This window comes from Cololabis saira, chromosome 3 (assembly GCF_033807715.1).
Source record: "Cololabis saira isolate AMF1-May2022 chromosome 3, fColSai1.1, whole genome shotgun sequence".
Lineage (NCBI taxonomy): Eukaryota > Metazoa > Chordata > Actinopteri > Beloniformes > Belonidae > Cololabis > Cololabis saira.
The window spans coordinates 13,233,125-13,248,260 of record NC_084589.1 but is presented as its reverse complement, the minus strand read 5'-3'; the positions used below and the strand labels follow the sequence as shown (position 1 = coordinate 13,248,260).

Sequence of the window (15,136 nt, the reverse complement as noted above, 5' to 3'; positions counted from 1 at the left end):
TGGTTTTGTTGGCCACTTTTATTGAACTGGTGATGACTTGAACCGAGTGCCAAACGGCACCGTTGCTCCTTGACAGAAGATTGTGAAAAAAAAAGATGCAACACGGTGAGGATGATCAATCTTCGTTGCGCGGTTAAAATCCAGAATCCTGACCGGCCCAATTTGGAGTCTGTAAAAAGGAAATAAATGTAAAAAAAAAAAAGCAGAGAGAACATCAAATTAGACTATTTGCTGATAACTGGCAGCGATCAAAAGTAATTCTTATTGTTGATTGCGGGAAACGTGAAAAAGTAACATACATGTGGCAGCAGTTAAAGGCTGACGTTTTCCCTTGTTGGGAAATGTGTGCGTTCTGCTGGTGAGCCCCGGCCGGCTGTCAGGGCTGACAGGGATCCGAGCAGCCGGCCCAGATGGGAGGCAGTAAATGCTCGCTATACGTAAGTGATTTGTAGCTTAAGGACAGCAGGATGTAGTGGTGCTCTGCGACTTGTTTGCAGCCTCTTTTGTCTAATTACTTAAACTCCTTAATGAGGGGGGCCTTTGCTTTTGCTTTGCTTTTCTTTAGCAGTACAAGGTTACGGCAGCCGTGCTGCCGCAGATATTCAAACAATAGCGAGGAGGGTGATTGTACATCAAAAGATTCTCCGGAGTCGAGGTTAAAATGTGAACGTTTAGCATTTTTCTATGCAGCCTCTGCGGCTCTGGTGATTGTCAGGAGCCAATCGGCTGCAACGCGGGGCGTATATCAGGCAACGGCTCCAGTTCAGCGCACGTTCACTACTCTTGACATCGTGTTAAAAAGCTGTAGTAGTATTTGAACTGTCTACAGACCACAAAATGTACAAGGTCAACATCAAAAACGGTCTTAAAACGGGATGACTGGACTCCCAGCCAGACATCTGCAGCAGGTCCTAAGTGCAGGGAACTCCAGGCTTTGAGTAATGTTCACCCAAAAGCCCGAGTGAGCGTCCACCTTATTTAAGCTGCTGAGCTGAGTCACAGAGCCCGGGCCTCGTTTTTATGGTTGTTTGGACTCTACCTTGTCATTAGGCCTTTGAAGAGCCATGGAGGGATGAAAGCGTTACCTCTGTTAAACTTGCTCTTACTGGCTTATTCCGTGTAAAGAGAGCGTTTGTTGATGGTTGTTCATCAACATTCTTTAACATTGGAGGTGCTTTGAACTGCCCCGCTTCATCGTGACCTTCAGTCGGACCAGCGGAGGGAGTTTCAGGGTGCCCTACGGCGACAGGCGTTCCTCACCTCGTCCCGGCCCAGAGCCGCCTGCTTCTTCTCGATATTCATGGCCAGCATTTGGCTGCGGAAGGAGAGGCTCTTGGTCTTCTCGATCACCTGCTGGTACGGCGATATGGCGTTGTTCCCCATGACGACGTGGCCCTGGAAATAAAAACGGACAGAGTGAAGCACATGAGCGTTATCGGACACGCTGCTCCACACTGCGGCGCACACAGAAGTCGCACGGTTCTCATTCATCTCCACCGTAGGCATGTCCAGATAATTCTATGTCATTCTGGAGGACTGGCCTATGATTTGCTGATTACAGACAAACGTTGTGATGTGTATGCCGAAATATGCAGGTTCACGTGGGACTTCACAAAAGGGTGTGTAACGAGGCTAAGATACTGTGGATGCAAAGTCCTTTCAAAGAGAAACAACAGAAGCCCCTCGACTGGCAAAGGTGTGCTGAAAAGATCTGGGTTTGTTAGTGGAGCTGTGAGCAAACTGAGTGAGAAAGACGACAGAAAGTCTCACCAGTTTGGAGTCTATCTTGGCATCCAGCCTGGCGTTGCGGATGAGGTTGACGATCCATCTCTCAGCTTCCTCGGGACTCATGTTGAGTTTGTCTGCCAGCATGCTGTTGGAGGAAACAGAGACGAGGAGCTCTTACTTGGTCTGGTCAAGACCGGCAGATTCCAAATCTGTCAGATGGATTGATTAAAAACGCTGCACACGGGGTTTTGGTGAACAGTGAGGTTAAAGTTTGAACTTGAGCAGACATCCGATGGCCACTTCCGGGGATTTTTGCCTGCTCTAGGATACTTCAACACTAGCTTGGAGAAAAATACTGTGGACGTGTCATTGCTGTTATAACAAACTTAGTTACCTTTTTTTTTTTTTAAAAGAACACTCTCTATCATTCTCCCATTAATGTCCTGGCAACTTAATGTTAGTGTTGTACAGAATATAACCCAAACTCCAAAACAAAATTGATTTAACACAAATCTTTCAAAGTCAGGCCATTTGAAAATAATAATAATAAAAAAGAAAAGCTGCTCAAAAATTAAATCTATGAGCACTGTTCAACTTTCATGCCATGCAACTTATTTAAAATAGGCTGCAGGCATTACTTCAAGTGCAGAAGTTAAAGTGGTTTCACAGGAGAATAATTCCCGGCGGTCGGGCGCGGTTTTCACTCTGCTTAAACCGGGAGATCAGCCGGATGACCCGCTCTGGTTCGGCGGCTTGTTCGGTGAGAACGGCCCCTTTAAACACGGGGGTGGAACAAACCAATTAAAGTTTGCAGATAAACTTAGAAAATGTTCCAAATTGATAAATAACATTGATGAACTTCTGCTGATATTATGATTCTGTTCAGTTATGTCCCAAAATCTTTCAAACTGGATTGTCCGTATTTGTTGAAAGACCTCCAACTGACATCTGCACTTTGCAGATCACAGCCTGAACCAAGTGCACGCAAAATTATCTTTAGTTTTTATTATTTTCATTGTCAACTTTCGCTCTGAAAGATCCACACCTCCTTTGTTTTGGTAAACCCTCTTTCTACCAGCAAACGCTCCATTTAAGCGTCAAACTCCTCCTCCTCCTCCCCAGGTTATAGCTTGGCTGATGGTAAAGGTGCGGAGACAAGCGTACCGAGGGTAACGCTAACTGAGTTACTTAATTTAAAGAGTAATGCATTACAGTATTGGCTACGTTACCACCCAACACTTTCCGGAAACCTCCGTCAGTCGATCAGCCCACAACGCTGACATTTGTGATGTCTTCAAAAAACCTGCGGGTGAAGTTACAGGGGGCTTGTCCACTTCTTCTGCTGCCGTCTATAGGACAGATACACGGAGCACTAGGAACTTTGCCTCTCACTCAAAACCTTTCCTTAACCACTTAATCAGTAGTGTACTTGTTAAAGTGACACCTCGATAGCCTAAAAAGTGGGTGATCAGGGGGTTTTGAACTTTGAAAGTCAGGGAAAGCACAAAATGGGACTTCTACAATTTGACCAACAGAAACTTGTCTGCGCTGACTCACGTAAGACACATTCGAAAGCAATATAGCGGCGAATAAGTCTTAATTAAGACTAAGCTACAATATGATACGTGTTGCATATTCGCCAGTGTTATTAAATAATCAACATGTTGTGCACCCTTCAAACAGAAAAGAACCAAAGCACTTTAATAGCCCTCTACTAATGGGAGCTTGATTAACAGACTAGTATGAATCACTTAATTAGAGGAGCGGCAACAACCGCAATGCTCTTTGCTTACTCGCCCTTTATTTCAAATGGCATTTGTCTTTAATTGCGTGAGCAGGACAGTCTCTCCACCTGTCTGCCAAAGCTTGTTGTGACTCACTGTCCCCCTAAAATAAAAGCCAGGTTGGACAGGCGTTTGACACAGCGAGACAGAGATGTGTCACAGCAGAGGGAGGGAGGCGGAGGGTGGCTGGCTGGCGCGCTTTGATCCGGAGCCTTCCCCGCTGCAGCTGGCTTCCCTTGTGGCTTTCAAAATAACTAGACCCCTTGATACCCCCATCTCGACCCCCTTCCCCCAACATTTCCTGCCCGACCCCCACCCCACCCTCTCGGCCTACCACATTTCATATAAGGGGCCCAATAAATATACCAGCAACTTGCTTTGCGTCTCAGAATGTCTAAAGCTAAACATCTTAAAAGTAGAATGCCATCTTGTCATCGTGGAAAAAATGTGTGAGTGAAAAAGCTCAAAAGTTCAAATATGTCATTGTGTATAGTAATGCTTGACTTTTTGCAAAGTAAAAAAAAAAGAAAGGGGTTTTAAGCTCAATATAAAACCAATTTGCTCCACTAATTTTCACTTCCTGGTCCATTAATCATACTTCAGTCCGTCAGCGCAAGCGAAAATCTTCCCAGACCGCAGCACTTCTCACACCACGGCTCTGCAGATTCCACCAACATTACAGATACTCTTTTTCAAGACATTCTTTCAGTGGGAAGTAATCTTATTTGGGATTTACAATATGCCTGTCTTACCTCAGAGCTCAAAAAGTAAAGAGACACACACAAAAAAAAAAGACGACTACTTTCTAACCCATGAATGTCGGTCAAATGGTGGCAAAACCACATAAAGAGGGGGAGTACAATGACGTCAGTGTCTGGATGGAGTATGGAAAGCATAAACAACAAATAAGAGGCATTACCTCAGCATAATGAGGAAAATAGGGTTTGGTCTTAAACTGACAACGCATATCTCTAGACTCTTTCATGGCGGTGAAGTGATGGAGATGGTGGATAATGAGCTGAGGACACATCAGATATGAGGAGAATCGGGACCAGCTCGGCTGCAAGGATCAAGTAAAAGGTAACGAACCTGCCAGTCACGGCGGTGCAACCTAACACTGGCTCTGTTGGACAGCTGATTACACTTCAGCCCTTCAAACTTGTGGAAAACGACACGTGACAACAAAATTGCTCCTACAGATCATTACTGGGAAAGTGCTGGGGTCAGAACAAGGTCGGCTGTCCAATAAAGCGACTTCAGGTTGTGATGGATAACACGTGTTGATTCCAGAGTGACACTATCGACGGCAAGGATTTGATGCTGCTGGTGCCCCGATAATTAGCTGCAACGTGACAGACAGTTTTGTATTTGAGATTGTTTCCATAAAAATGTGAGCAGAACTTCATTTTTTTGATGAAATTCTAATATGACATTTAATATTCGATAAGTCCGAAACTATACCAGGTTTGGAAACACCAAGAAGTTTCTTTAGATTAACGTAGCTGGTCAATTGAAAGTCATCAAAATCTAGTTTCCAGCTATTTCTGGCATCATATATATATATATATATATATATATATATATATATATATATATATATATATATATATACACACACACACACACACATATAATCATTTAATCATTGATGCATTACATAAGGGCTTTGCTTCATCCGAGTATTTTTTTTTTTACAGCGATAGCAGCAATCCCAATAAGTTGTAAAATCTAAAGATGTTTTTGTCTATATTCTTCAACATTGAGATTATTTCTCTTGTATTTTTGAAGTCCCGCAGGACGAGATACAGAGAGTTTCGAGAATACGCTTATTGGAAACAGAGTTGAATGGAAACACCGGCCCCCTGCAGCACTGCCTTGATTGCAAATTTAGGGTTTCGATTTTCCTTTTGCACAAAAGTGTAATGGAAACAAGACTACTGTTGTCAGGACTGACTAAAGTGTAATAAAAGATGGGGGATTACAGCAAGCAGTTTTTTTATGAACTGGCATTACATGAGTTTTGAATCTGGACTCTAAATGGAAAGAATTGGATTAAATGAAACTAAAGATAAAGACTCAAGAGTCAGCCAGGCACTCCAATATGTATCCCAAATATAATGTATTTCAGAGAAAATAGTCTCGTAGTAAATTATTTGTGGTTGCACCAGTAAAAGTAGTATAATAGTATAATAAAAACGCCTGCTACATTTCCCCAGTACTACTCAAAAAACACAACCTCTGACACTGGGAGACCTTTTTTTTTTTATGTGCCTCGTAATAACCTGATCTGAAAATCTGAATGAAATTCATAACTGGTTCTAATTTATTTGGCCAATTAAGCCATTGTTCCACAGGGGCACTGTGGGTGTTTCGTTTGACATTTCAGTAAAGTGGGGGGGGGGGGGGTACGTGTCAGTCAAGTCCAGGTCAGATATAGTGCTCCAAACAAACAATGTCTGGTTTCCTCCGCGGTACTTCAGCCAACCCCTAACCCCTGTTAGCATGCTGCGTGCCTGATACCGGATCATAGACGGCACAGAGAGGCCCAGGGCCTCGGCCCGTACCCGGCCATGCCCCTTAATCTAATTTATTAAATAAAGTCTGGCAATACTTTCCTCCCAGGAAGCACATTTGTATACAAGATCAGTGTAACTTCCATCTTATTGTCTTTAATAGCAACACTACTTAGACCTCGGAGATGATGAAGAGAAGACGACAAAAAACAAAGAACGAAGGTGGAAGACGTGAGAGGGAGCAGGGATTGAGTTAAGCAACCCACACTATTGACATCCATTGGCCTTTGGGCCGAGCAGGCAGCCTCCCTGAGTGGTTTTAGTTTACACAACCATGATCCTGTTCCCTGTGGGCCAGGGATCATTTTCATTTCGACCCCGTACCCTCTCTGGCTCCTGAGCTCCTCCACTTCAGGCTACAGGACTCCTGTGAGTCTCCATACCGACCTCAGACTTGAAGAGTCAGGACTGGGGTCTGATTCGGTCAGCGGAGAAAGGAGGGTGGGATCTCTTTTCCAAAGTAACCCCCTAACAGAGCTGGGGCAAAATGAATGCATTGTTCAACAACAGCAAGTGTTGGACAGGCTTGAGACAGGTACTCTCTCTCCTCAGAGCTGCGTGGTGCGAACATCCGAATGAGTGGGCAAGACCTTAGGATTTTCCACACACATGACGGAACGAGTGGGGTCCACATAAGTGAAAGAGAGGACGCACACGCAGGACACTGAACAAGCAAACTAGTTCATGTGAGACTGCAGGACGAGTGCTCAACAAAAGTGCACTAAACTGAAAGGAACTTGTATGTCAGTAAGAAAAGGCTTCAGTTTCTACTTATAAATGAGATCTGGAAGAAATTATAATTTGCCAAACAGTCAATCACTTCAACATGTGCAACACAGCAGATGTCTTTGACATGCCGCCATCCCTTTGACAGATATAAGGAGCTGAATATTATCCATCAGTGAACTGAACCAATGAAAGAGGTGTTACTGCCTCCCCGGTACCTGAAACCAAGTTGAGGGGAGGGAAGATGGGTCAGGAGGCATTAACCAGTGGTACTGTGTGGTCGCCCTCTCTGACCAACATTGGAAGAGCTGGCTGATGGAGCTCTGGGTGCAGGAGAAGGTCTATCCGATTTACAGAGTCCTCTGCTATTAGGATGAGGAGCTTGCGGACCTCCTCATCTTATCAATACATCCCACCCAGAGCCCACCATCCCGCATCATTAGGGCCCGAGCACTTAAAGTGCGAAGGCCCTATTGTATCTGTAGGATTTTTTTTTTTTTTATCCTCGTTTTCCTTCCGACGAAATGAGGGCCTTTTTGCCCCCCTAAACGTGCCCCAAAAGTCACCAAATTTTGCACGCAAGCCAGGCCTGGTGAAAAATGTGATATTTAATGGTTTGCATTAATGGGCGTGGCCTAATGGCTCAACAGCGCCCCCTAGAAAACTTTGTGCCTCAAGCCCCACAATACGGTTTGACGTACATGCACGAAAATCAGTACACACCTGTATCATGGCACAACTTAAAGAAAAGTCTCTTGGCGCCATGGCTGAAACCGAACAGGAAGTCGGCCATTTTTAATTAATCGTGTCATTTTGGTGCAATTTATGCCATTCCTTCGGCAGTTAATACGGCCCGAACCGTAACGTGCACCCAGGTGTGTTATACATCAAAATGTGCGTCTCCATCCTGAGACGACGCGCATTACTTTTCTCAGTCAAAAGCGTTACCGTGGCAACGCTAGACACCAAAAAGCGCACCCCCCCCTTCATCTGATTGGTCCCTATTTGATAGTTCCTACTTTCTGCCATAACTTTTGAATGGTTTGACATAAAGAGTCATGGGTGGCGTCATCGGACTTAGTTTTGAGTGCTTGATCTTTATGGGTGAAAATTGCACGCGCGAGGGCCCGTTCATCACTGGTTGCAGCTTTAATTCTGTTTACATTAGACAGAGGCTGTCGCCCTCGCGCAGCGTAGGTTCGAATCCCCGCCTGTGGCTCTTTACTACACGTCTTCACCCCTCACGCTAGCCAAGTTTCCTGTCTAGCCACTTTCAAAATAAAGGCCACAAGAGCCACAAAAAAAAACCTTAAGAGAAAAAATTTAAAAAACAAGTGAGCATTGGAGGTCACAGCAGGGTCTTGCCACCGAAACACTGATGGAAGGACTACAGGAATAAAGCTTGTAAATCAAACCAGGAAAGCAAAGCTAAATTGAAAACACACGGGACACTCAAAAGTCTAGACAAAAAGATGTGTTTAGGCAATTATAAGTGCAGACTGAATCACATTTCCTCTGCCTACAGTACGTTTTACATAACCTTTTACTGCATAAAAAAGCAGAATTACGCCAACTTCTAGTCTACTTTTTTTGTCCTAAGCTGCGGGCAAAAGGCGAGCTAAGTATCTGTGAAACCATCATGGCCAACAGCTGTAAAATGTGCTCATTAAAAGCAGCCATCAAATTCATTTAAATCCACGCTTGGGTGCAGTCGGCTTTAGGGTAGGGAACTAATGACTTGGAATTTGGGTCTCTGTCAAAAATAGACATGTTCTGTCAATCGTCATAACAGTCACCAAAATAAACATGGAATTCCCTCAAACTGCCCCTCAATTTGTGTTCCTGTGTCGGAAACCTCAATACACAAAACAAAAATCACAGTTCGGCTTCCTCTTTTGGTGCTACCAGTAACCTTAAGAAGAAAAATGGATCAGGTTGCAGTTGGTCTGCCAAAACAGGGACCAGCACTGCTAATCAATTCCAGACAATCTGCAACTGGAGATTTCAACGGGGTCTGATCATGTTCCATAGCTCAACCTTGACTGCAGACCTCCATGGCTCTATATAACAGTCAGTGCAATCTCTTTTGTGTCATCAAAAGTTAATTCCCTTTTTCCACGATGTGTTTATAGAGCATATTTATGATGCAGTCCTTCCTTTAACTCTTCAGCGTTTACAACACAACCAAGGGCCAATAAAAGCTACTTTTGAAGAGAAAGTGGTGAGTTTGCACTGTTGAAACAACACAAAGAACACAACGACATATGTACAAAAGACAACATATCCTCTAGAAAAAGATGAGGATTAATGACTGAAAAGAGTGAATGTTGTCTTTATGGTTGCCACTTTCTTATAATTGATGCACGAGGCAGCCAAATCCAATAATCTCTCTTAATTGTAGACAATTTAAATAATCCGTTTACTTTTCTCTCCACTAATGCTATAATTAGCATTTAGTAAATTTCTTGGTTTTGGGGAAGCATCCAAGGTCAATTGAATTTCACTGAAAACTAAACTGAATTTCAGACTTACACTCAGCTGAGACCTTCAAAGCCTTCTGATCTCCATTTAACCAACAAATATGAGCTGGAATGTTTCCTTGCATCGCAGCACATGGAACCGTCTAAAGTCATCTAAACCTTGACCTCTTCCTGGAACAAAACTGAGGTGGCCTTGGACAGGTGGTCTTAAAAGTCAAGCAAGCAGAGCAACCTGAGGAGACGTGGAAGTAGTTAAAGCAAATAATGTTTAATCTTCTGGGTGGGTGGGGTCAGCACGATTGTGTGCGCACGGGGCAGCAAACACTTATCGGCGAGGAAAATTCCTCTAATCACAGAGTTGACTTACTTGCTTCCTGTTTGCGGACCACTTACTAGCGATGGCAGAAGAAAAAAAAAAAAAAAAGAAACAGCATGTCCTTTCATTCCTCAGTACGTGTGTCACCATGAAGCTGTGAAGTTCACTGGTTCTAACAAGGGTTTAAGTGTGTGCAGATTGTTTAGTGTCTCACTTGATGCTGATGCACTGGTGAATTCGGCAGAAGGTCTCAAAGATGAAGAGTCGTGCGTTCTCAATGAAGTCCTCCAGGCAAGCAACCAGGAAAAAGTCATTCACTAGAACCTGTGAAATAGAAAGTAATCAATTCAAATCTATTAGTCCGTAAAGGAACATTGCATACATTAGGCCTGTGTTGAAAAAATCAATTTCCCAATTCTAAATCGATTCTCATATTAATTCCTAAAAATCGATTCATATGTCTAAAGATGGATTTTTTTTTACAACTTTTGGTTATTTTTTTGTCTATCCCCAAAAAAGGAATGTTTTGTTGGACACGAGAATAAATGGTGCCATGTTTTTTCCTTTAAATATGTTTAAAGGTATGAAATCATTACAGTGTTAGGTTATAATTGCATAAATTGTCTATATTTCATTACTTTATATACTGTCTTGGAGTTACATTTGCAAAAAATGCTAAAAACCAAATGCTCAAAAATTAAAAACCAAAATAGCATAACTACAGTCATATAATTCATGCAACAGCTCAAAAAACAGTTTTAATAACACTAACCCAAATCAATATCGGAATCGAATCGGATCAAATCAAATCTTGATAATCGATTCTGAATCTTAAGAATCAGAATTGATTCTTGACATTTGAATCGATCCCCAGCCCTAGGGTGCGTCCCAATACTCCCCCTCGCCCTCCTTTTCTTCCCTAACCCTAACTTTTGCGCGTTCCCGTGAAGGTAGTGGTGTCCCAATTCCTCTTTTCACCTAGGGGGAGGGGGCATAACGAGGGCTAGGGGCTGAGAATAGCCCCTTCAAATCGAGGGATTTCAGATGCTGACTTGGCGAGCGAGGGGGTATGAAAAAAAGAGGCTCTGCGTCGATTTGACTCGCCGACCGAAGGCAAACAGGCAGACTGCTCTCAGAGAAATGGAGAGAAATAATCCTGTGACTCGTCAGATTTGTTTTGGATGTTTCTGATATAATAGTCTTCAGAAACCACAAAGTAATCCAGCTGTTATCTGGGTAATTTACACACTTTCAGATAAAGTTGCGGAAGATCACGCCAGAATAAAGGGATTTATGGTTCCGCGTTACACCAACGCAGATCCTACGGCGGAGGTTACGCAACCTACGCCGTAGGCTCTGCGTCGATTTAACGCGGACCCAAGCTCCGGACCCGGCAGACAGAAATCTCTAAATTTCGGAGCAAATTTCTTAACAGGCGTAGCTACAACTGTTAGATTTCATCTATTAAACCAACATATTCCTAAATGATTTATTTCAGCCGGCGTGATTCTCAACAGAGCTGCGTCCCGGGAGAGAGTGTCTCTCCCGGGGCTGACGGAGCAGCCTCACCCGGCGGACACGTCTCTTCTCGGGCTGTGAGCTGAGGCTGCTCCCCGGGGCCGGCGGCTCTTCTCATCTCCGAAAACATCGGGTCAAATTTCTTAACAGGCGTTATTTGGATAAACTGAGCCCCGGTTGGGGATCTTAAGGTTACCATTATACCTGAAAAAATATTAAAACTTAATAAAGTGCCATATTAACAGCGCTACAGCTGAAATTAAAACAGCTTTTGGCTCTCAGCTTCCTGATCAGGGAAGGGATGAAAACGAGGGGTAGGGGGAGAATTGGGACAGGCACCTGGGCCAAGTGCCCTAGATCTCAAGTGCCCTAAAATCTCCCCCTTCTTTTTTAGGGCTTAGGGAAGAAAAGAAGTGCGAGTGGAGAAAAGAAGGGCGAGTGAAGGAGAATTGGGATTGGGCCCTAGTATACATTATATAAATGATAAGACATACAAACACATGAGCTACTGGATATACCAACAGCCGTTTCTAACGGGAGCAATGCCTCTGAACTCGGCTGGTGGTTGCCTTCTTTAAGAAGGAAAGCTGGAGGCAAAAACAGGAGAATCACTCTCCTCAGCCTCCCTAGTAAAGTCTGCAGGGGTGCTGCTGCAGAGAATCTGGATGACGGCTGACTGCTGGATTCAGGAGGAACAATTATAGGGTTCGGTCGGGGCCGTGGAATACTGGTTAAACTGGTTAAACTCTTGCTAGGGTCCTGGAGGGGTCGTTGGAGAATTCCCTAGTGGTCCGTAAATGCCTTGTGGACTTGAATATCACTGGGTTTTAAACCGCAATGGTTGGAGGAGAGGCAAGGATTGGCTGGAATGGACCGCATTACAAACTTCGTCAGTGAACTTGGGCCACCGGCTACTTGTAAAACCCCGTTGCTGTACTTAGCGCGTGGAGTAGCCTTCACCAGCTGAAGCCAGGCCATTGTCCTCCTCCGCTAGAGCCAGCTGGCATCCGTCTGCCGCAGCCACAGCCGCATACCCCAACACCAGCAGCCACAGAGGAACCGAGGCCAGCCCTGCTGCGTCTCTCAGGAACAATCAGGTAGAAATGGAAGTTTTTTGTAATTGTAGTGTTGTTGGGTTTTTTTTTAGCGCTGACTGAATAACGTAGTCAGTGACCGGAGACATTCGGGACTGTGGAGTAAAAGAATGAGACCATATTCAAATTGCCAAATACCATGATGCTTTGTGAAAGCACGCACTGGCAAGCGGTCATTATGCCTTTGTTGGGTCAGTGAATGCACAGCTGGAGAGTGGGGGGGGGATGATTGCTGAGCAACCTCACCCCCGAACCCTCTCCAGGTTTGGGGTGAGGGGTTGTTTTACTTGGACCGCGTCAACAGGGATGCCAAAGTTCCCCGGGAACCTAAAAGATGGAAGAGGCTTTTCAAGTTCCAGCTCCACATGTTTTGCCACTATTGTTTGCCATAAAAGGTACTCACAATCCACAGTAGGCTGAAAAACTTTACTTTTCTAGTCAGACAAATGGATCCTTAGGGGCTTACATGACAAGCCTAGGATCGAAGATTGATCCGTTACAGCTCTTATCACAGGTATAAAATGTCTTAAAAAGAATTTGCAAGAAAGGGTTCAGAAGTATTTGGCTATCCATTTTTCTTTTTCTTGTGTTGTGACTTGTATCTGGAAAAGATTAGCACTTTTTTCATGTAATATGACTTTTCTGTGAAATCCCAACCTTTTTCCTAATCAAATAAGTTCAGTATTAAGGTTTATTTTGGCCCTAATCCTCTTTTGAAGTTGACACACTGCTTTGGTATCCATCCATCCATCAAGTTCCACTTATCTAAAATCCGGTTGTGGTCGAGAAGTAAACAGCAGTGGTTTATATCTGTGAGCTTCTTAGAATTTGTATGCCTTATTGCACTGTGTTGCCACAATTGAGACAAAAAAGACCAGCTTGTTAAACTGCTGCTGTTCCCCTTTGGTACTTCATATAAAATCAAGCACAGGATACGGTGGCACTGATGTTTGGTTACGGACAGCATGCGTGCCAAGCAGAATTATTGGACTGACAGGAGCATTGTTTGTAAGCGCACCAGGATGTGACCCAGGCCGCAGAGACAAACATTATGTGTTATAACTTCCAATGTCTTCATAGTGGAGACTTCTGACACCGCAACTCCCATTTTTGACAGAACTGCACTGGGTCACGTTGATATGTCATTTCAAGTTGCATTTTAGTTGGCTAGTTAGTAGACAGAGTCGGAGGACATCTGGCGCTGCCAGAAGATCATATCAGACAGTCTTTGGTTCCATCTTTCATCTTTAGTCCCGTCTCACTGAGTTGTATCGCCACCATTTTTGATGTATGATGGCCAATTTTTCCCACCACTGTGCATCTTTTGTCTGAGACGGTCTAGATCGCACATTGTAAACCCGGCTGTGCACACCCCCAGGAAAGACCCTCTGTCTGTGATGTCATCCAGAGGTTTTGTTGAATAGGTTTTATGCTTTTTTTTTTTTATGACTGGCAGGACCTGACTCTACCCAACCCTGATTATTCTGCAATGGACAGAACAAGCAACCTCCGAAGCCACCTGCAGTCTAGCTCAGTTACCACAATTTAGCTTGTTTGGCTTGGCTTGGCTCATGCTAACCTATGGTGCCAACTATCGTGACCTTACATTCTCATTGTGATCAAATATATCTACTCATCTTCATTTCAGTTGCTGCCAAACCGATCTGAAACGGGTGTTGCTGAAATTGAAACGAGTACCGGCAGCACCCTGGACTAACCAATGAAAAGGTTAACTGGGCAGGGCTTTGGGGTCCCCGGAGCTTTGTCAGAACTGGGCCCATGCAAAGTTAGTCAAACCAAAAAAGGTGCACGCTAACATGGAGGGTGGCTCAGCTGGAAGAGCATGCTATTCTGGCTGCTGCTAGGCAAAGCACCCGACGAGCTAAAGGCCATCTACTAGTCACCCAGGTAGCAGTTAACCATAACCAGCAGCCACTGAAAAAACATGCTCTAAATTATAGTAAATATATTAGATTCATATCATTATACCTATCATATTAAAATTCTCATGGTTGTAAACTATCACTGTAGGCTGTACATGTTTATATTTCTGCCATGGGGAGTGGCTCACTTTTGGAGCCTGCCCCAAGTGGTCATTTGAGAAACTGCATACATTAGCACATCATTTGCAACCCTTTAGTGATGCATCCGTTTTGACCACCACCCATCTTTGTACTTAAACAACAGATTACTGATGCATAATAAAGGTGCATTAGTCCTGTCTTGAAAGAGCTGCGTGTAGGGACTTAACATCTTATTCTTATTTTCCATCAGTTTAATAACACAAGTGGAATTCTGTTACTTTTCATTATTTTTGCCAAATGTATCGAAGATGAAAGTACAATCTGCAAGTGAAGTGCAATACCTTAAATCAATAACATATTTTAATATTCTACTTCCAGCACATGAGCAATACTGTAAGACCAGAGTCAGCAACAGACATACAGTATCATCAGCAACTTAGAGCTGGTCATCTAGGCCTGTGGTTTAGTATCAATTCTGCATAATTAATTGACTTAAATAACTGAACCCATTATCCAAGAAATGCAGTGCCATCAGGTCAACTCAGCTCGAGGATGACAGCAAGTTGCGTCAGTCACTTGTTCCTATTTCCAGTGAGAACAACAGCCTTGCTTGGACTCGCTGACACTCAGCCAATTCACGAGCTTCATCTGCTGTAAACGCTCGTGACCCAGCGATGGCCCCAGAGGTACAACTGTGTGAAATACTCACATTTCTCAGCACTTGTTGCATTCCAACTCTCCAGAGCCATTTCACATCGCAGACCTCTATCATCAAAAGTTTTTGAAGAATTACCAGTTTTGTTTATTTAAATTTAAAAAAGCTCCTATCTGTCGAGAGTTCTGGTCGAATAAAAGCAAACTACATGGTCCTATCAGGCAACACGCATTTCAGC

General features: G+C 43.8%; 1 protein-coding gene across 1 annotated transcript in view; it reads right to left on the bottom strand.

Moving 5' to 3' along the window:
* The window catches only part of eif3ea (eukaryotic translation initiation factor 3, subunit E, a), a 42,393-nt gene continuing 27,257 nt past the window's right edge, over positions 1-15,136 (bottom strand). The window contains exons 10-13 of the mRNA XM_061718219.1: positions 9,822-9,931; positions 1,771-1,873; positions 1,261-1,395; positions 1-169 (exon numbers count right to left, since the gene is read on the bottom strand). Coding sequence (XP_061574203.1) covers positions 134-169; positions 1,261-1,395; positions 1,771-1,873; positions 9,822-9,931 — 384 coding nt within the window. The 3' untranslated portion in view covers positions 1-133. The remainder of the gene's footprint in view (positions 170-1,260; positions 1,396-1,770; positions 1,874-9,821; positions 9,932-15,136) is intronic.